General features: G+C 37.1%; 1 protein-coding gene across 12 annotated transcripts in view; it reads right to left on the bottom strand.

Moving 5' to 3' along the window:
* KIAA1109 (KIAA1109 ortholog) overlaps positions 1-23512 on the bottom strand; it is a 125039-nt gene that overhangs the window by 82920 nt on the left and 18607 nt on the right. For 11 of the 12 annotated variants that reach the window (XM_037394718.1, XM_037394726.1, XM_037394783.1 and 8 more), the window contains exons 6-19: positions 21967-22153; positions 20732-20813; positions 19910-20103; positions 14893-14972; positions 13676-13826; positions 11656-11812; positions 10813-10891; positions 9919-10010; positions 8924-9041; positions 7718-7873; positions 6656-6753; positions 5432-5610; positions 5167-5273; positions 2893-3101 (exon numbers count right to left, since the gene is read on the bottom strand). In XM_037394718.1, coding sequence (XP_037250615.1) covers positions 2893-3101; positions 5167-5273; positions 5432-5610; positions 6656-6753; positions 7718-7873; positions 8924-9041; positions 9919-10010; positions 10813-10891; positions 11656-11812; positions 13676-13826; positions 14893-14972; positions 19910-20103; positions 20732-20813; positions 21967-22153 — 1889 coding nt within the window. The remainder of the gene's footprint in view (positions 1-2892; positions 3102-5166; positions 5274-5431; positions 5611-6655; positions 6754-7717; positions 7874-8923; positions 9042-9918; positions 10011-10812; positions 10892-11655; positions 11813-13675; positions 13827-14892; positions 14973-19909; positions 20104-20731; positions 20814-21966; positions 22154-23512) is intronic. The other variant, XM_037394773.1, reaches the window with a different exon arrangement.

The raw sequence follows: 23512 nt of genomic DNA, 5'->3' as shown, positions 1-23512 counted from the left end.
TCTGAAGCACTACTAATGATATTTTTAGATAGATTTTGTGCTTTTAAAAAGAGAGAACTTTAAGAGTAAGAACACAAAACAGATTCTGCAGGAAGTCACTCTCATCCAAACTACCAAAACTTGTCATCAGCAGATTTCAGTCTTAAACATGCCTCTAAGATATTAGTTCATAAACATTTCCTCCCTCGGGTCTAAAACCCACCCTGTTTCTAAGCCACCCTGCCTCAACTGTATAAGACCAATGTAATTTTGCCAGATCCTACTAGGAAACAGAAAATACGTTACTAATTTTGTGAGGAAGGGGGGGGATTAATTTCCTGTGGTTTATTTATTACATGCATCAGAATCAGATTTCTGATGATATGTCACCTCTTCCCCACCTTAAAATACATTTTTTTAAAAAAAGGCTAGATTCTCAAGAAGAATATTCTGAAAGGTGCAGGTGATATTTTCTTGTTAATTCAGCATGTGGGAAGTGTTGGGGACCAAGCCTTCTGTGGAACGAAATCCTTTCTGACCGAAGAGGTTACAACACAGGCACAAACGTTGCTCCTTCATTCATTTTTAGAAAGTATGTCACTCCCTTGGCCCTTCATGTCAACAGAAATATTCCAACTGTTACGAACTCCACTGGCAATTTGTGGGATGCAGACAAATGAGTACTAGACACAAGATTCAAGTGAAACAGATTTGAATCTCTCTAGGTTCTTGCTCCCTCTTTCCCTTTTCTGTGCCTCATTTGCTTTCCAAAACTTCTTTGTTCCTTCCTGAGCACAGGTCTGCAGCACAAGCAAGCAAAGAGGAGTGTGCAACAAAAACCACGCAGGCAACTGCAACATACCTGCATCCACAAAGGTCTGCAGAAAAGGCAGGCTTGTTATCAGCCTTGAAATAATGACACCTGCAGACATGTAATTTTACCATCTTGTACTGAGTCTCTGAAGTATTTCTGGTGTTAGCGTGTATGAATTAAGCACTGCTCTGTGGCCGAACCAAAACACCCTCAGAAGTTAAGCAAAGTTAATGTGCTTTGCTTTTTAGCAAAGGCAAAAGATAAAGGTCAGTGCTACAATGCAGACCTTGAAATACTTTTTATAAGGCAGACCCAGCAGAGGGTGCCAAGAATCCCAGTAACTTACTCCTGGTACCTTCTGCTGGGAATGCAAAGACCTATATAAACCATTCATTCCCAGCCTGTAAGCCCTTCGCTAAGAAACACAATGCACTACAGCAAAAAAACTACCTCCCAAGCATAGAAGGCTTTACAAATGAAGCTTTCACGAGGGCATGGACAATGCCTGTCTAGGAATCTCTCCTGCATGTATTAAAAGAGATCAATGAAAACTGAAAACAATTCAACCTCAAATCAGGAAAACAAGCATAAAAACCCACCCCCTAGATATCTATTAAGATACACTGCCAGCAGAGCTGGACAAAAAAAGATGTAAACACAGTTAAAAAAATACTAAAAAAAGAACAATAAATGCACATTTTCAAAAATAAGATAGTTATCTAACTTTTCTCTTGAGATTTGGAAGATAAAAGCTAGATTTAATCTGAGAAATCGGCACCTAAAAGCATTAAATCATCACAGGCTCAAGGAATCTAACACAGCACTGTTTACATACACCTCCAGGGCAAAGAGCACTGCGGAAGTGCTGCCTGGCTTGGAAAGAACCATCTTATGAATTTATGGGCTCCAAAAGAGGAGCTCAATAAACAATTGAAACATGGCTGCATTTCCTCTGTATCAGAAGAAATAAAGTCTTCAAGATGTGACACTGGTCTAATTTTAATCCTATTCATTTTAGTGGCAACATGAAAAAATAATGAGCTTATTTGCAAGTCCTATCATCTACAAAAACTTAATATTTTCTGCTATTCATTGCCTAGGTGCAATACCTTATAAAAATACATTACTGTTACAGCATGAGTCCTGATAATCATCATCTCTCTCAGAGAATTCCTCATCCTCTGACCCAAAATGAAAGCCTCCAGAAGCATAACCTTAGCTTACATCTGCGCACGTAAACAAAAAACAAAACCCCCAAACAAACAAAAAACAAAACAAAAACTCCCACCAAATAAATACCCCAACCACAAAAATCCAATCAAACCCAAAGTATTTCACTGTTAGTCAAATAGAGGCAACATGTTCAATTGTCTCCGCTTTTGTCACAACAAGGCAGCATGAGGGAGGTAGAAAGAAATTAAATTGTTTTCAGCCCCCTGAAGATCAGTAACGGAAGAGAACACAACATAAGCAACACCAACAAACATTTAACAGAGCAACATCAAGAAAAAGATGAAAAATTCCTCTTAATATTGATTGAAGTAGCTTTTTAAATTCAACTTATTCTCATGTCCTTCCCCCTTCCCCTCCATGATCCTAACTCCAGAAATTTCACATTACCTAATAAAAACAAACAAACCATTAAGACACTCTGCAGAACTTAAAATGCACTAAAAGCATGGATTATGACATATCTCTGTATAAAAATGTTTGTTAATATCAGCTCTAGTCATAATAATGGATTTTTTTTTGGTTTTTTGGTGTCCCCCCCCTTTTTTTTTTTCACTACTGCAAAAGTCAAAGAAGAAATTTTCTGCACATGGAGTGCAAAACATACGCTGTTCCTTGAAAGAAAATTATGCCAATATGCATCTACATATATATATACACACACACATAGGAAGTCTTTTCATAAGCCTATGCCAACTGAATTCATCCCAGCTACCACCAAATGAAATAATTCCAAACTAGTACTTACAGAAAGTTTTCACCTAAATCCACGTAATCTGCAGAATTCTGATTTTCCATTTCAAACAAATTATTTCCCTTTTCTACCCATGGACACCCATGATTTTTACAGCTTGTGTTCCTATGCCCACCTTTATGGAGAGAAAGGCTTTCAGCAGGGGTCCATACAGGGTTATCTGGGAATCCGGGGAGAGCTCCAGTTCCACATGAAGCTTATCCGGGGGCAGCTCGGAGGGATCAAGGGGAAGGCGGGCTGAAGCTGTGGGAGATGAAATCACACTGTCAGCCGTCTTCTGCGATGGCCTTAGCACTGACAACATGGTTTCTTCCATTTCTGACACTTTGGAGCAAAACAAAGAAGAGAAGAGGTTTTGATTACAAGTTAGGCTCCTGATGGACAAAATTCTGCAAATATGAATGTGTATTCGATATACAACTTTTTGCAGCTTTCTCATTTGGATTGTACAATTACGCTGACATGTCTATGTTACAGACAGAACTGGTTTCTCATATCTAGTAACTACGGAAGATGGGAAAATATAGAATATTTTAGTCAATGTTAAATATGCAAGAGGAAAAATAATTCTTCGCATTCTGAAAAAAAATTCAATTTACTTATCTTGCTTTTCAAGTTAAACAAAGAGATGCTTTCATTTCAGTGTAGCAGATTTCCCAAAACACACAGTTATTGCAGAAAAAACAAAAGTGAATAAACAGGAAAGATGCAAAAGTCGTATTAAAAACCTATTCTGAACCAGTAGCTCTTTAGGCCAAAATTTCTTCTCAAACAACTCAATTACTCTAGTCACAAAACAGTTTGGAAATTCAAGTCTTATTTTTTATCCCTTCTTTTTATTTGGAGATAGGGAGAAGAAAGCACTTTGTCTTTTTTAAGTGAAGAAAGGCAACAAGAAGGAAGTGAGTAACTGCAAGTGCTTCGGAGATGTAAAGCGCTTGCTGGGAAATAAAGAACTCTATGAGAAAACCACACAAAATTGATGCTCCGGATGGAGAAAGATTTCAGGTGCCAGTTTAACTGGAAGAACCAGTGCATACAGAACTACAGTGAATACACACCTGTAGCTGGAAAACCTTCAAGGCTTTAACTTACCGTTATTGTCTACAATGCTCGCTCAGTGCTTGCATTATGTTTTATTTTATAAATACGCTAAATGCTGCAGTGAGATGACCACTTTTTTGTAAGCTGCATCTCTTGTAATGCAACATATTTGTTTCTTACAGACTTAGAAGAGTTCCATTGATTGACCCAAAACAAAATGCAAATGTTGATGCTGTAACAAACACATTCTACCAGCAGCACAGAAGTGAGCTGGACTGTTCTGGATTACTCACTGAAGGAAGCTGTAGATGAAACTACCTGGGTATGTAGAAACTTTCAAATGCAGGTTAAATTGCTACAATTACAAGTAAATGTTTTCAGCTTTGAAGTATGCACATTTGACACAAGCTGACAGTCTCACAAGAGCACTTAATGAACATCTGCAAGATGAATCTTATTTTTTCTGCTTCATCCTCTAAAATTTCAGTTCTTTGAGATTTGAATTGTTGGAACTCAAAACCTAAAAATGCTATTCAGCATGTCTTCCAACACCTGCTGATCGAGGCCCATTCGAATTAGCCCTCATTATTCTTCTAATACCTCTCCTTCATCAGTTCTTCCAGCATCTCAACCTGAAAGACTTCTATGCAACCTCGTAACTTCCCAAACACCTCCCTCTGCATTTAAAAAAACTTACTTCTGTCTCTGTGTTTAAGTATTTTATAACTTTTTTTGCAAGCACATACTTACAGAATATTTCTTACTTAGAAATACTGTTTAGACATTTAAAATATTTTATCTTTAGAACTCAGTGTTAGACTGAACAGTCTAACACATGTATCTGATGGCCACAGCTCACTTCAACAGTGCCAACTACAATGAAATCTCAAGTTTCATATCCATAAGGGTAAGACAGAGTTATTATATCTCAGATATAGTGTACTTGAACATATCAATCATAAGACAACATCCAAAGGAGAAAAGCTTGAAATGGTAAATAATATGATACCATCAAAAATTACTTCACATTTAATATACAAAGTGATATTTTGTATTATGCAACAACCCACTTAAGAGATCCACTTTGTTAAGGACAAGGAGAAGTGGATCACAGACAGTATCCTCTTTTTACATGGGGAACTGGGACACACTCTGAAATTTGCATCACGAAACATTGTCAGTTTTTAAATCAAACCTGGTGCATTCTAAAGACTAGCATTCTCCCATGTGACATGTAGTAGTAGTTCAGTCCAAAACTCATTTCTGCAAATTTAAGCAGTTTGATCCAACAAAGTCACAGCAGTTCCTGAAATGAAACATGCTAACAAGAACAAGTGACACTTACAGGATTGTTTTAACTGCTCATCTGCCTTCTGAGGATAAATCGGGTGCCAAGAGTAGTCAATTGTAAACACAACACTCGGGACTGTCCAGCATTCAACCCATCCAGCCCTTTCAAAAAGAAACATCACACTTTAAATTAAAGTAGAACAGTTTCATTAAATATCTTCCTCAAACATATGAGGTTGCTTTCATCACAAACAAAGTAAGTAAATATGAAAAGCCAGTATCAAGACATATATATATACATATATCACAATAAAACTCACTCTTCTTGAGTAATGTTCCTCCATTTGGGTTTGCCTGTTTTTTGACCACTTTGACATTCAGCAGAAATACAAGATTCGGGACTTATTTTATTAGGCTGACAATCTTTCACCAGCATAAAAAGGGAGTATTTACTAGGATGACAATCTGGTAGATACAAATGAAGATCAACATCTTCTCCCTAAAAATCAAGCATTAGTAACAGAAAAGTTAATTTACATTCACATTATGCATAATGCTCATGTTATTTGCATGTTCATATGCGCCATCACCTTCCCTTTACAAGCAAAGTGAGGCAAGAAATCTCAGTTTTCACGTGATTGCTGGCCACAGCACTCCCTGTTTCCTAGTGCAATGCCAAGAGCTCTGTAGTTCTGAACAGTTACAAGTTCAGTAACTTGCACATAATAACACACCATAGCAATCTGTAAAACACAGGGGCATGGTTTTTAGTGACTACTGCTCTTCCGTTGTTCAAGCCATATACAACCAAAAGTTAAGTGACAGGCCCAAGGCTATCTTACATCTCAACTAAAACATACTTTTAAAAAAATTAATTAGATAAAACATTGCTTTCTTTGCTATCAAATTGCAGAAAATTACCAACATCACCATCAACTAGTTTTTTTATTTTTAGCAGCAGTAAATTGTTTCTATTTTAGGGAAGATAAGTAGTACACTCTTTCAAAGAATTAACTGTGTCTGCTAAAAACACTTTATCATCTTTATTTATTCTACAGAAACTCCTAAAAAAAATCTGGAAGATGGCTTTCCAAAATGGTTGGGGGTACTCACTCCAGTATCTGATCTTTACCTTTGAACACACATTAGAATTCCACATTTTCTAAATAAATGGGAACAGACTTCCAAGCGATAAAATACATACACAGACACACAGAGCATAAGCATATATAGTAAATACACATACTAAATGTGTGTCTATATGTATGTATGAAGCATATGTGCATATATATTTCTAAAATGTATTTTTAAATGTGTGTGTATATATATATGTATATGTAAGTTAGAACAGCCTATGATTGGATGCTTCATATAAGCAACAGAAACCATTCACCTCTGGGTTGCTTAAAGAAAAATTTCTATGAACAGGAAGTGAGAGTTATTTTTCTTTCAGGAAAGAGTTTATTCAAAATTTCCTAACTGAAAAAGGTAGGAAAACTATCTCACATTTAGAAGACAAAAGGGGCAAGGAGGGAAGAACTTACCCTTAAAGAGAATCTAGTATTGCATACGGTTGGAACAAAGTCAGTGAACGGCAGAGAGAAAACAATATTCAATGTTTCTCCACAAGCTGCTAGATAAACTGGGAGAGAAGAGGCAAAATATATATTAAAAAAATCTGTCAATATTACTGCCTATGTTGTTCTTAGGCAAATTATCAAACACAGGTAAAAATAATGAAAAGACATTCAAGAATTCATGACAGGAATTGCCATTTGAAGTATTGTGTATTTAGAGTACATCGTAATAAATTACTCTGAAAGTATTTATTCCGTACAGCTTGTCCTTTTTAGAAAGACACTGTACTTGGCAAAATGAAATTGCAAGCAGATAATAAAAACAACTGTAACTAATATCTTGCAATTTATTGCTTCACACATCAGTGTCTGGACAAGAAAACACATATCAAAAGTTCCTCAGGCTTCTGATGAAGCAGTGAGCCTTATTTTTTAACTAGAACACAATTTCATGATTTTTAATCCACCATCCTCTTCATATGTTGAAATTGTAAGACTAGTGCAGTGTAGACCGCTGCATGTTAAACAAAGTTTTGGCATTCTGAAATGTGCCTCTTAGTTATGTTTAGAATTAGCACCATTATCTGCTATTCCGAAACAACCAGGAAACAGACATTTCTAGTTATACAGAGGTCAAATGGTATTTTTCTAACATTACTTAGAAATATTTATTCCCGAGCAAATGTTTTCACTTAGCTTACTGAATATATGTCAAAACCTCAGAGCTGCTCTCTGCAAACTGTTGTACTAAATCAAAGATTCAAAGGGTTTTGAAAAATGAGCGCTAAAACATGATCTAGAACTGCACTCTCCCCCAAAAGGGTATGCATTTGTACAAAGCAACTTAGAACTTAACAACAGTTTTAGGAAGGTTTATACACATCAACAGTTGCAAAACGGGTAGTTATCACTGAACACATTTTTCTAGCACAAATTTTGTAATTCTTGTACTCTCACTCTGTATATATATACATTTTATACATTTTTTTTGTAGTATGTACTCCCAAATAAACAAAAAAGTAATCTCACCGTTCTCTTGTTGTTTGGTGGAACAGTCAATCCAGTTATGCTGATTTGCTGCCCAAATCATTTCAAATTGATGAAACATGACTTTGAAGTTCCACATATATGGAACAAATGAAAAAATATCAGGTGCGCTATCACTGGACCAGTCTTGGATCAAATCTAAACCCACATAAAGTAATAAAAGGCAAGTTAGTAGCAATCAAGTGAGAGACTTCTTAAGTTTTTGGCTTTTCATAAATTGTAAATCTCAACCATTTCCTCCTATACAGAAAGAAGAAAATGAGAACAACACAGAGTATGTATTTCTCAGGCAGATATTCCACAAATACTTGCTGTGAATCCATCTCCCATTTCTCCCCTCTTTTTTAAGTTGGAAAGCCATAGGTTTAATTAAGTTTACTAGTTTTGTTTTGTGCAGTAGCGAAGTTACACATTGACCTAAAAGCACTGAACAACCGACTGCTTTCCTTTAGTTCTCTGCTCTGATACTCTGAATGTGTACATTAGTAATATTTTCTAATGCAGCAAAACAATGTTGTAGAAGTTCAGGTTTGCTCTGAGCAGACTGGTAGGCTACGCTGTGTACTGCAGTGCTATACAGATAATGGCTCCAGCTTCACCAGGAGGATAACTATTAGCATGGCACTATGCCTGCACTAATTAATCCTTCCTCTCAGCAGGGCTAATTAGCCAAGGCCATGTCACATTGATGGGGCTATATTCCTTCCATTATTGCAGCTGGAATGTTCAGCAACAGTTTGGTGATGCTGTGTCACATTGTACTGCCTTGTGCATAAGTATTCTTCCTCACAGACAAAATCCTAAGGAGCAAATTCCTTTGTCTCATCATCCCTCAGCCACAGGGACACAACAGTTGAAAATCAGTCAGCCAAGGAGAGAGATATCAGAGAAATCAACATCCTAGGTGACAAATATTAAACAAATTAATAGCTCTGACAGAAACAAATTCATCTGAAATTTAAGATCACTTAACGTAACTGCAGATCAAATTTAGTTTAGATGTCAGAAAATTAAATTATTTGGTATCTCTACTCAAATGTAAGAATACCATGGACTTAAACACTTGTGGGCAACAGAAAACATCAGGAACTTTGTCCTCAGAAGCAATCTATTGTACAAAATTTGAAAAGAGAGTCTAAAAAAACCCAATAGTTAATTTGATATATAACTTATTAGTAAAGAAGTTACCTGCAAAGAAGCTTTTCTGAGCAAAGATAAAATGATAGGTTGCTTTATAAACCTCAAGTTCACATTGCCATGTCTGTGGCATGTTCCATATCCGCGGATAGCTGGCATTAATATGAAACTGTGAACAAGATATTAAAGCATCAGTATTACTTGAAAAGATGACAGTGCCTGACCCTGTAGCTCAGCAGTTTTCACATATGTACTCTGATGAATAATTAAAACTGTTTTCCCACTGGGATGAACAGAAGGCCTCTCCAGTTCCTTAATAATTTAATCTCTCATTCTCTGCTTGAAGGTCAAGTGTTAGTGTATTCATTTATCTGGAAAGGTATACTCTGAACTACTTATACATCTATTGCAGCAGACATACCAAGCAATTTATAAGCCAATGTTTTCATTAAAAGCATCACTTTTCACAATACACTAAAAATAAAATCCCTGAGAATACAATATTTTTCAAGCATTGATACAATGCTCAAATTTAAACATTAAAAACATCACTCTAATAACGTCATTTAAAATCCAGAGAAAGATAACCTAGAGATTTACAATACTGCAGAAGTAAAATACTAGGCAAACAAAGGAATAATGCAGTATTAAATCTTTCTCAAGTACTTTCAGCACTCTGAAGTACTTTCAAGTACTTACGCACACATATTCTGTAGCACAGCTAGCGAGTGTAAGGTAAAGCTTATATGAACACACAGCTACATAGTAAGCAAGGCAAGATTTGTAAGTGGTAATGCAATCTCTCCACTGCTTTCAAAACACATATAACTTGGTATATAAATTATTTAAGTCTCTGAAAGTTACATGTGCATAGTTAAGTGTGTATATATAAGCTCCTTACATATCAAGACCTTGCAAAATGCATTCAAAAGGCATATTTCTGTATTGTTTAAGAACCTGAAGAACTGCTCAACAGATAAATAAATATGTTCTTTAGTAAAAATTCTCTGGAGACCAAAGCTTTATGCTTATTAATACAAACTTACAGCTAGCATTTCAGCTTCTAAAAGAGTCCGGTACTGCATACTGCTGGTGGCATCAACATGTAGAAGCTGCCCTTTAATTGTAGGTGAATAGCCTAGCAAACAAAAGACATAAAACATAACCATTCAGACATAAGAGTTACACAGATATTTGTATAATTTTCACTAGTGATTTCAGCAGTCCACCAACAATCAAGAAATATCACGATGGAAATTAATACTAGAATAATTCTGTCCTCTACTGTTTGTCAATGAAGAGCTTAACATCTTCTGCCTTCATGTAGGGGGGATGACAAAAGTCATCTTGCTCGGCCTGGAAACGCTTAGGTTCTGGAGGTCTGAGTTTAACTTGCAGAATAGAGCTCAAATATGCCATACAGAATCAAGAGAACAAACAATTTAGCAAAGGGCTTCAAACCAACCAACAAGACAAGTAAATGCAAGGAGCATACCCGTAACTTTATGTTTATCTCCACCTTGGATTTTGCGGTTTGTTTTGTTTAAGTGAACTACTATTAAATTAGTTTTCATAATGCATTTCTCAGCATGATTCAACTACTACACTAATCCTACTGAAGAAGTCTTCCTGCTCTGGGTTGACAATGTATCAGTAATCTGCTTCAGTAGACACATAACTAAATGATACACTGTCTAGTAGTTAAGGTATCTGTGTTTCCTAACCCAAGTAAAACATGGAAGTAACTTAACTTAAATATGTACATGCTTTAATACCTTGCAATGAAATGTACAAGGAAATACTTTTTGTTCCTTTACATAAGAAAATACATCTCAGTCACACAGGGAAAAACATTACAAGACATTCACACACAGATAGGACTTAAGATAACTGCTCAGGAAAAACATCAGGAAAACAAATTAAGCTTAGTCTTAACTCACCATTTTCACCTACTGTCATGGGAATATTTATTTCCAAATACGATCCTGCACCAACATTTACATGTACAGCATTAGTTTCCTGTATTGCAAGAAAGGAAAAAAGTCACATTAACCAGTGTATTTTATGCTTCTGGCTATCATTACCCATACCTGGATTAAGGCACCTGGTGACTAAAGCCCGTCTTGCCTTCATAAAAATTATTAATGAACTGTCTGAGTTCACTGATACCAAAACCCACCATTTTTAGGCTTAACAAATTCTGACTTAGGTCCACCAATAGAAACAGCATAAGATATTCTAATCCAATGCCTGAGAAGTCAGATGCATATGTATTTCTAACACTGCGCTTTCCAACCCTTTCACTCACACACACACACACAAAAAAAAGAAAAAACAGGTGTACAATGAGGTCACACTATATCCCATTTATAAGAGTAGCAACAGTAGAAAGAAAACTCCAAACCCCTACAGGTCTTTTGCTCCCCCCAGTATAATCTCTCCAGTAATATCAGATATTCATCCAATATCAGAAGATATTATCTTTTCATCATGGTGAGCTTCATCGTAATGGAAGACTGCACAGGAAATGTCCAGACCATGAATTCCCAAGAGTGTAGGAGCTGGCATCCTCCATCTCCTCTGGTACAAGACCTATATTACACCTCAGACAATATTTCTCTTTGAAGAGTTTCCTCATAATTATGGAAGACTAAAACCAAAATTGCCTAGCTTTTAAAACCACAGTTCTGTAATACACACCTGAGACAAGTGAAAATACGCACAATCTAAAAGTACTGTGTTATCACAGTAGACTATTTTCTATGTAATTTTTCATTATTTACCCTATTTTTGGTAAAAAGCAAATCAATGGTGGCATCTGCAATAATGTTCATCCGCAGTTCAAAAGCGAGAATCTGTCTTGGTTTTCCAGGCTGAGCAATTTCTGAGACTTTCATAACTTGGTAGTCTGGTGGGAAGAAAAACTTCCACAAGCAATCCCTAGTGGAGAAGAAGAAAAAATACTAAACAAACAAAACAACAACAAAAACCCAACAGTTTTTATTCACAGAAGAAATAGAGATAAATATTTACACATATTTATGCATCTATTTGGTTCACTTAATTATTTCCCAGTTAGCTGAGTTTTTAGACAACCACTGAATGTGATAAGAAGGAATGTTTCTTTAAAGACTGCATCATGGGAGCCTTCCAACTCATTATTGAAATCTCCAGAAGTTTCAATGACAAGATGTGACTTTTGAATAAAAGCCATAAATGGACAGACCATAAATGATTTAGAACAAAAATATTTTAATTCAGATGGCAAACAAGCTATGTTTTTCTTCTTATTCCTAATCTTTGGTTTACAAATCTGCTACAAAAACATAGTAGGAAGTAATCTGTTTACGCTTTGGTTTGTGCATAAATAATTGATGTAATGCCCAGAAATAAACAAAATACAAAATTTTAGGACCTCAGAATGGGAGTGAAGCCTACATTTCTGCAGACTTGTAGCTGAACAGGCAACTACATCAAAGGAAAGCTACAGCGATGAAGCACTGACAGCATAACTCATATAGGTCTCAAGGGGGTGGAAGTATGTCTTTAAGGAGGGCAGCAGTTTCCTGCACCCAGCAGCTGACCCTTAAGGCAGCTTAAAGTTTGGGGGAAAAACAAAAACAAAAAAACCAACAACCACCACACACTGTCAAAATCCTGGGGAAACCCAAGATTTTATTGCATAATACATTAAAGATCGGTATTTGTAGAACCCCTTACATGAATTGAGAGTACACAGAACACCTACAGATCAGTGCTTCCAAAATGCTCAGGTGCTTTCCAAAATTCTATTTTCTATCCATGGCACAATGTGAAAGCATTCTCAGGTATGTATCTGTGAACTCTACGCACTCTGCATAGGCACTAAACTGCCTTCTACCTAGACAGTTAAAATTACAAAAAGCATACTATCATAGAGCGAGCTTTCTTGGTAGTATTAAAAATATCATTAATGATTCACCAACTTCAAGTTCCTAGAAAAGCACTGTTCTGGAAACTGACATTTTCTCTTCAGTTCTCTAAGACACTGCCATATCTAATGGCTACGCTTTGGTCTGCCATCCTCACACTCCTAAGAGACAGTTAATCGTAACAGTTTCACAGGAGAATTAATGGAGGCCAAGAGAAGTATCAATCTGTAATTAATAGGGGAAAAAGAGGGAAAGCACTGAGTATGTCACTTTTACTTAATAGTTCTTCACTCTCCAAACAACCTACTGTCTCCACCAGAAATACTCATGTGCAAAACACTGAGGGCTAAGCAAAGAACAGTAGTAGAGTTCTGGCCTAATATTTTGTCACTAAAATATCTAGATAGTAAATACTTTGGAGACTGTATCAAGCAGTTGATTCTCCTAAGCAGGGATAAATGATTCCCCCCCCATTATTTTCCTAGCCAGATCTGTACTCCCATAAAATTTTCACATCAATGTGAAGTGTATTCTTAACCATGAGCTAACAGGAGCTTGGCAAGTCTAAAGGTAACCAATTAAAAGGTTAAACCCTTAGATATGTAACACTTGGTAAACAGTAAAACTACTCTGTTCACAGAAAACAGGAACATAATTTATTAATTTAATAATAAATAATCACTGAGTGATCCTAACTTTGGAAGGCCAACAAGAGAAGCAACAATGAATTTACTTATCTTAAACCATTGTGGCAGGACTTCTCTTTTAGACTGCCTAGCCTACCCCATACAAATTACAAGTCTGAGCAATCGCACACTAGAAACTTTAGAATGTTTTCTCAATAATAACAGATATTAAAGATAAAAAGTAAAGATGTAAATCGTGGTAATACCTCTGCCTGTCAGCCCAAGGTCCATAGTTGAAGTCTGTTCCTTTTCCACAAACAATGTCCAAACCCCAACACGGTGGCAGATCCTGTAATTTGCTGTCTTCATTATTTGCTTCTCCATCATTACTTTCCTCCGTCTCCTCTGGTACGAGACCTATATTACATAATATAATAAACAGATTATTTGAGGAAGCTGCTTCAAATTCGCACGAAAAATGTTTGTTAAGCACAAGACAATTAAAGTGTCCTGATGTCAATTTTATTTGAAACCACTACAGTGCGTAAATATCAAGCCACAATCCAATGCAGACTCCCAGTGGAAGGGCGAGAATATGACCAAAAATCTCTGGTGTTTTCCGAAGCACTCCTCACTGATGTCAGTGAAATGCTGACATACACAGCAGTTTTATCTGTTCAGCATGCTCTTTACCAATACAGGCTTTCCTACGCCTATCCTACATCAGTATGCATTGTTATTGAACATGTTACCTTTGTTCAAGATTCAGGCAATACTTTTACATGGAGTCAGAGCAAAAGCTTTTGCAAACAAAAAAAAAACCTCCAGCAAAATAACATGGTAATATAATTCACTGGATTTAAAGTGAAAAAGACAGACACCCCAATATTCAGAAATCAATGGATCAAATCAACTTCCCAAAATCCCCTATAGGTATTGTCCCCACTGCTGAAGTACTTTTGAAAACCTGCATCTTTTTCAGTTTACACCTTAAAACACAACTTGTTTCAAGAATAAATATCAAGATTAATTGCTTCCAAGTTGCAGACAAGACTTGTGGAAGGCACTGCTGACAGAGTACCTACATCTATATAAACTACTCGCTGATAAAAACATTGGTTCTACCTGTACAGTTATTTCAACTATGGAATACCCCAGGCCTCTTACATGAAAGAGCCTAGAAATTTACAACAACCATTAAAAAGAATGCAGCTCCAAATTTCACTTCCTTCTAAATATAAAATACGTAAACTTTCTCTCATTTGTTTCAGTAGAAATTTCTGTCATTTGCAGAAAAAACTCAGGAACTTATAAGCATTCATAAGTGTACTCACGAATGATTTTATTGGCTCCAAAGTTTCACACTAACTCTCTAAACATTAAAGAAAAAAAAAAAAAAGAAGGAATTGCAAGTCCAGACAATCAAATAAACAAATAGCCTTCAATTCCTTTACAATTTTATCTTTGTATTTAACAAAGATACCTGGTTCATCCATGTAGTAATAGATATCGACATCGTTGGACTGCATTACAACAAATCCTTCGCCCATCAGTCTTGGTGGTCTGTAATGGAAAAAGAGTGCAAAGATAAAATTGAAAAAACAACACACCAAAATTAATCTTTATGAATTCAAGTAACTTTAAGTGTAACATGTTAAGAATAACAGAAGAGATTACGTAGGTCAGGCTTACTTGTAGCTTCTAAGTAGTACCTATTTAACCACGGAATCATCAATAAAACTCCTATCTGTGTCAAGCAAGCCAACAGCAGAGGTACAGTGTATGTGGCGATACCTCACCAGAAAATTTTGTAGGCAAGACCCAAGTTCGATGCAATCCCAAGATACTGGCTTCATGAGTCTATACTGGTCTTGCTAGCAGCCTGACGGCAGGCTGCCTGGATGAGCCACAGGCTACCTTATCTACCAGGCATCGGTCTTGTGTCACACTACCAAAAAGGTGGACGCAACAGACAGAAGTGCCTGGGCCACACCACAGTCTGCCCAAACGCAGCTGTTTAAGCCAAATTTGAAGTGCAGGTTGTAACTTCAGTTACTCTCCATGTCTCTCTATCACACTGTGACTCCTGATCTGCTACCTCAGGCTGAATACCTTCTGAAAATAAACAGCGAATATTTAAGTTTATCTTGTCTCAAGTCTCCTATCAAAAAGGTAGCTGTCATATTGCTAGGCTATGTCTACCCTGATTTGCAAAAAACCCACTTAATCTTTACATTATTATTATTACTACTACATAGAGTAACTTCAAAGTTTAGTTAACGCAAGCACAAACATACCAGGTTCCTCTCCACAAAGACATTTCTCAGATATTATACACCCCAACCAACTACCAAAGTTTTACTTTTAATGTTTCTTTCCATCAAGAGTTCCTTTCTCCTTGTCCTACATCGTTTTTTCACCTGCTAATTGTTTTCTTACTAAAATAGCACTCTGATCCAAAGGGACATCTTCAGTAATTAGACCATTAGTTTAAAAGGGGAAAAAAAAAAAGCTGTTCTTCCTCAATAACATTTCCCTCAGTATAAAAGGATATAAGTGATAAAACTAATACACGAAACACTTCTCCTAACACTATTATACTGGTTTATTACAATCCCTTTCTTACAGCATTAACACATGTTAATTTACATACTATTAAATTTTCTAGTAGTAATACTACTATAATATGAAAGTTCCATTTTTACTGCAAAAGATGTTTGCCACTTTTCAAACACTTTTATAAGTTGCTAGTTCTTAACTAAAAAAGAAAATTCCAATAACAGAAATACACGGTCTAACAGCATGGCTTGTTAGAAGCACATTGCCCATTTTACCGCAGCTCATTCCAAATGCAGAAAAACTTGGAAAATATAGAAAAGAGCATATGCAGAGCCCATATAGTGCCAGAAGTTCTTGAAAAGCAACAGAGCAGGAACCTTGAAATCAATTTTACCTTGAGAGTAATGACAGCAGTGAAAGATTAAATACTTTCTACTCACTACCAGTTTTCCATTTCTTTTTTTCTGTCCGAAATTGAACTGGCCTCCCCAACAAGATGCAAATAGAGCAAGATGTGAAAAAAAAAAAAATCCAACCCAATCATTTACTGGCTCAGGAACAGAAGTGGGAAGGAAAGCATTTAGAGATATGCAAATACTAGCTCATGGGAAGAGTTCAGTGTATTCCATCCGCACTTATGAACAGGCACAGGCAGGTCAGCAAGACTGCCAAGCACACCGTGGCACACATGCGATTGGTAACCTGCCCCTCGCACTGAGCATACCGCCATGGGGCTCAGGGGAAGCCACCCTGCTTTGTAACACAGGAGAGGGGGAGCTCACGCCACCACCAGCTGCAAAATCCAGGAGCCTGGCAGTAACTTCTCTAGCGGCCACAATGGCTCGCCATTGCATGACGCCACCCCCAGCAGGGCACACCACTGGGCAGGGGCTGCATCTCATTCCAGCAGCTCAGCATCTCCCCGTGAAGGTCAGCCAGCCGCAGCACGAGGCAGCCGTCTATGATGGCAAACTGTACTTGCTCCCTGCTGCTCAAGCTGCTGTATGTTTTGTGCTGTGAAATACAGAACACTATATCCCTTTCACATGAAGGGCACAGGTCTGGAAACACTATACAGCTTTACCTAAGCTATCTACAGAAATACACTGGAGAAGGTACGTGACTGTTTTAATAAAAATTACTGTAAAGTATGAAAGCATAGGGCAGATTTAACAATTGTTTATTTCTGTCCTCCTAGCAGCATTTACTTATACCAATTCAGAATAATTAATAATTTTGTTTTAATCTAAACCACTATCTTAAATGGCATTACAGAGTCTTTGTGCTGAGTTGTCTTCACAATGGACAATTTGGCTTAACTTCACAACCTAACAGAAACTCTCATGTAGCTGTAGGAAAGAGAAGTATCTACAGGAAAGCTTTAGGAGCTGACAGAATGGCCAAATCCTCCTGTCAAACACCCGCTGACACGTCATACTCATCACCTTTCCCATACTCCACTTTCTGGAGTAAAGGTACGAAGTCTTACACTAAATGGAAGTGCAAGGGGTGAAAAAGGAACCAACAAAACCCCATGCAGTAGCTAAATGTGTTCCTCGGTCCTTTTCCTCAAATTCTTTTCATGTACGTCTTTACCATGCCTACACATTCCATTATACATTTCTGGTTTGTGCTCTTGTTCTGAACTCTCTGAACTCACTACACTTGTAAAATCTTTTTGCCTGCTCAGTGTGAGTTTTTTCCACAAAGAGGAAAGTTCTCTTCCGTATCATCATGTCTTGTCACTAGTTTTTTGATTCCACTTTTAAGAAGAATCTGAAAATAGACAGTAGATGACTGAAGTAGCTTATAGTTTTGTATTATCAAAGCGTCACAGGCCATAGCAAACAAAACAGCAGCCAAGAAAAGTGGTATCTTTCCTTACACCAGTCCTAGGCTCATCACAGGTTAGGTGATAACCAACAGGTGGTGAATCCAGTAGCAGAACCTATTTAGCTTTAAGACCAACATCTATATTTTTCTTAATAGGGATGAATTCCATGGTCAGTTTTCACTGCATAGCCATGCAAAAAAGACACGGTAGTGCTTCTTTTAGCTGTATTCCCAGCTTAAAGTGCACAAGAAGGTACCTCCACAGAAAATGGGAGGCTCCCTAACCTCAGCAAGAATAGTTTCACCTTGCCAGACTTAGCTGGTGGAGGTGGTAGAACCCTAGAAACTCCAACATAAGTCATTTGCAAAACCTAATTTGATAATAGCAAATAATGATAATGAGTTTATCATCATCATTAAAAAGTATTTCCTAATATCTTATCTTAAACTTCCATTTTGAGCCTGCTGACTCAGTCACTGCTTTCCAAACTTGTTCTCCTTTGATCTGCTTTTCCTAGCACAATTTTTTTTTCCTTGGGTTTCAGAGGATTTCTTTGCAAGAAGTGATGGAGGTATTGACATGTCTGTTTGTAATATAATATGACAGCTTTCAAGGTGAGTTTTTGATGTTTGTATCGATTAGCCAGTCTGTAAGAAATTTCATCAAGTCACTTAGCTGTTTTTTATATGTGTATTGCCTGCAGGAATTTCTGAAAGTTAAGACACCCAGCTTCATTTTTAAGCCAAAGAAGCACAAGAGGGCAGGCTCTAAAGTTTGAAATATTCCCCATTCCAGTGAACTGGGTCATTTGTTGAATCTACCCAGGAAATTAGGGCATGTTTTCTGCACAAATGCCATCCTTCAGCCATCAGGAGCTAAAGGGATGGTGACAACATAAAGAGAAAATACTTTGCGGAAGCAGGAGAAAAAGCTAATAGTTTGAGTATCTTAATCCTATTCTGTTTTAATCTTGTTTGTTTTCAATATTAGTTTGAGAAATTTCCTTTGTCGTCATGTTGGAAGAGTAAGATTCTGTACACATCCACAGAATGATCTCTGAAAACCTATGAAGGTATATGATAGAAGGCAGTATTTGGCTGATACAAAGCCAATTAAGGTACAGGCAAACAACATAAGAGTTTATTTGCAAAAATTGTAATTCATTCTCTGGATGTTGTTGCTTAGGAGGTATAGAATAGGTATAATCATAAACATAATTGCCCAAGGGTAGTATACATTATTTATTTTTTGTTGAGCAAATAATGTCTGTGAAAAGACTCCAAAATTCAGCAGTTTTGTCCAAATTATCTGTTGAATATGTAACATTGCAAGCATTAAATAAGATAATGCAGAAAATTCTGGTTACAATGTTCATACCATATCAGTCAGGGACATTAACATAGTATGCACATAAATGTCTTGCTGGTTAAAGTATAATAAAACAAGAATCCTAGTGTCAAATCACTTCATGCAAGCACCCTTTCTTTTGTTCAACTTACTGCCATTCAGCTCATTAGAGCTGCATAACCCTGCTTATGTGGGATACACAGAGGTAAAAGAATCAGCAGTCTGTCTTCAAAAGATAACATGATTTCTACCATAACAAGTGCGCAGCTTTTGCTCATTTTTTTTCAAATTATTTTCCAAACCATAAGCAAATCAGCTCTACAGAAGTTAACACTTTAAACCTTGTATTTGTACTAGAAATGTATTGCTGTCAAAGCCTGTGTACAGATACAGCACCTGAATGAAGGAAAATAAAAGTTGAATGCAGGATGCCCCAACCCTGGAAACATTCAAGGTCAGGCTGGACAGGGCTCTGAGCAACCTGATCTAGTTGAAGATTCCCTGATTAATCACAGAGCAGAACACACAAAAAAAAAAAAAAAAATCTTTAAAGAGATAGAAAACCAGTGCTTTTCTCCATAAATAAAATAGTTTCAAAGATTCAAAGGCCCAACATTTAAAACCTTCAGAGTGGTAGAAACACCAACCATCCAAACACGCTAAGAAAAATAAAGTCACAGAAACACAACCAACATTCTTTTCTCCATTTTCTTAAAATAAATAATAAAATAATATGTAAATAAAAATACCCAAAACTTACTCATCATTCTGAAGACCAACATATCTTGGACTTGGAACCAGCATGACTCTAACATTTTCCAATTTTCCTTTCACAATGTGCATAAACTGATCAAGGTGGCTCGAAGGTGGTTTTGTGGTATATGTCAAAAAAGCATCATCAAAGTTAATACAAAGTGTTTGTGGCTGATAATGATTCCCAAATGCCAAGCGACCCTAAATCAAAAAGAAAACCCAATTACACATTACACACTGCTCTTATATATATGTACATGTTGACCTGTAATAATGCAGTTTAACTGGCCATATGCCAATGAAGACTATGGACAAAAATCCTGGCCATAATCTCTGCATACCTAAAAATACTACCTTGTACATTAAACTCTCAATATTCTATCTCCTATCACCTCCATAATAGTTTTCCTAGTTTTTCTGGTAGGCAACATCAACTTTTAAGGAACATGTCCAAATACCTCTACTAAAAAATGCAGGGAAGAAAAGAAAAAAGAAGAAAAAACCCCAACCCAAACACCTCCCAAAAACTCAACACACCACATATCATACAACATGCATTACCAAGCTTAATTACTTGGTGATATTCCTCAAATCATTACAAGTCTAAGACACAGGTATTTCCCAAAACAGAGAACATAACCATGTTTCCATCAGCACCAGCAGGATTTGTGACTGTGTCAGAGAAGTGCTGGTGGTATCATTTTAAATCTTTGTTAAAGCATGAAGGAGAACAAAAACTCCAAAAGAATGTGTAAGAAAAATGAATGGCAAGCTTGATTTTTAAACATATACTGCTAACTATTTTCATTATCAGGGTCTTTTCACTTACCGTGCTCACATTGACTTTAATGACTGGAATAAGCGATCTCCATGAAGAAGAAGGGTCTTGAGATTCTGTTTTTACTTTAACACTACAGGAAAAAACGGGTTTTATTATTTTGTCTTTTCTGCAGCAGAACTAATTAACTTTTTCTTCTAGGGGTCTTCAGTGCACAGATCCCAGGGAGCACTCCTTCCCACAGGGGCGCCTCCTGTAAGTGACCTGCTAGCAGACTACTGCTGACTCCTCCAGGGCCTGGAGGAACAGCAGGGAACAGGCAGCTACAGCTTGGGTGCTGGTACGCTGAGCCGACACAGGTAGGAAACAAGCATGCCACATCTAACACTCAGCAACAGTTCAGAAAAAAAAAGTCTGTTCTAAATATTCCTATTTAGGTGTGGGATTTTTCATTTCCCAAGACACATCCTGCCCAAAGTTCTTCCTGCACCTGTCAACAAGGGCATAAGATGAAAACGTGAAGAGGCTGGCTCCGAGGCACAGCCCTTACTCCAATTCAGAACTGCCACAGCACCCTGCAGCTGCCCACTAATTCAGTAACACGTACTGGCCTGGCCAGCAGCAGTGGAAGGACTCAAGTCTCATTAGATCTTCTCTGCTCCTGCCAATAAATCAGTCTGGTGTGATTCTGCCCAAAGACAGGCTTATTATTGAGCGTCTGATTTCATGACACATAAGCCATGTAGAACTCCTTAAAGACACACCTCATGTTTTCCCGAGTACCCCAAAAAGAGGAATGAAACAAGAAGGTTTGTGTAGCTAGACACCAACACACACCCCTAGAAATACAACTTGTGAAATCAGACTGAGTTTAAAGGTTAGAAACCAGTAAGTCCTCCCAACACCATGTAGATCCTCACATTTTGTCTATTGAATGTCTTGAGCAGCTGTTACTTCTACTGAGCAATACCATTACTATTCTGCAAGCTTAACCCTCTAAAACACATGCCCCCTTTCCACACTGTACTTCAAATAGATTTTTTTCAACCTGTCTCTGATCATTAAACAAAGAGTGTTTAGTTTGTTTGGTCGTGTTTTTTAATTATCACGGTAGGAATCCGAGGAAAGGAAGATGATTTAGACTGTCAGGCTCATTGCTGCAATTTCTCTCTCAGCTGCACTTTAACCATTTGGCCTCCAGAGCCTATGTTAACAAAACATTACCAGATCAGTTCAGCACTTCAGAGCAAAGCATCAACAAAACAGCAAAATTAATAATAATTTACCTTTCAAGATTGGTATGTGTTCTCTGCCTCCCGTTTACTTGTGCTTTTTCATCATCTTTCTTTGCTGGAATTATTGTAGGATCCAATCCAAATAGTTCTTGAAGTTGACCATAAAGCTCAGAACGGTTGTACACATGAAATTCAAAGTCATTCACCATAATATACAGTCGTGTTTCTGCCTTTGGATCTAAACAAATAGTACGAAAAGGGTTTCCAATTCTATTCCAATATTCCCTTGCAAATCAATAAAACTTGGTAAGGAGCACAGTTGCATACAAAATACAAAACCAAAAAGTATTTCACCCTTAGGTCACAACCCAAAAATAAACCCAGGCATGAGCTGCAGAAAATGGTAAACGAGGTTTATTCAGTTTCATATATAAAACCAAACAAGAATCCCTCTTGATGCACAGCACAGAAGCCTCTGTGCCAACTTCTGCTTTTTAGTACAGGCATCAATACTTGAGACCAATTCAGTCTCAAAACCCAAATCGTTTTCTAGCCAAGCTCTGTGGTACAGCAGGCCTGAACTGGGAAAAAGCTTCCTTTTGCAGAGAAACAGAAAACACCAATATGCAGAACTCACAAGAAGCATACTAATTTTGCACAATTGGTCAAAATATCCACAAATTAAAATTTTAACTGTAATATCAGCTTGACTCTCTGATACTTGAAAACTAGTTTAACATCTGCTAGTTGCATACAGAGCTGTTTGTGACATACTTTGACATACTTTTGCCTTAGATAGTATGACCTAATTATGTAGTTAATGTGAGGAAAAAGCTCACACAATTTCCCCCTAATTACCCAGTTGAAAGAGTGCCCATTACACGTTCACTCAAGAGACCTGAGCTGCTCTAAAACCCAATCTGGTCTAAGTCAAACAGACTTTAGGAAGCTGAAGCATCAACGGTTATTACAGCAGTCCCCAATCTGTAACTCAGTGGGTACATTTCCCACAGACACAATAAATTAAGAAGTCAGAGCAAACACCACTGCTGTTGTGGCCAGGGTCAAGAGAAGAAATGCAGCTGGCCAAGAGCCAAAGCTTATAGACACCTGCTTTATTAAATGCATCCTCTTTCCTATCAAGCTTATCTGTCCCCCACTGTTACACATCTATACAATACAACAGCAACGCATCTTTTAGCCCTCACAGCTAAATTACCAGAAATTTCCATATAATTATTAAACAAAAAAAAAAGAAGTGAATGCATTGCAAGTCTCCAGAAAGCACTGACATCACAGTTTTCTTGAACAGGAGACAGAAAAAAGTTAGTGCTTTTATAAAAACAGGAAGGAACTGAAACAGGCTCATTATCAAATCTGTTTGTTGGTAATGTTAACTTGCATCAATAAGATATAGGCAAAGGATGGACAAAGATTGGGATACACAATAGTTCACCTGGGAGATCTCAGTATCATCAAGAAAACAAATAAATTTAATTTTTCAATTCCTGGAGGCAAGCATTAGACTTCATTAACTAAATGAAATCATATGTAGTAATTAATTTCTTTAAAGAAGATTTAAAGAGACAACTACCTC

Source organism: Falco rusticolus, chromosome 1 (assembly GCF_015220075.1).
Source record: "Falco rusticolus isolate bFalRus1 chromosome 1, bFalRus1.pri, whole genome shotgun sequence".
Taxonomy (NCBI): Eukaryota; Metazoa; Chordata; class Aves; order Falconiformes; family Falconidae; genus Falco; species Falco rusticolus.
The sequence above is the reverse complement of the archived record's forward strand: the minus strand, read 5'-3'. Positions and strand labels throughout refer to the sequence as shown.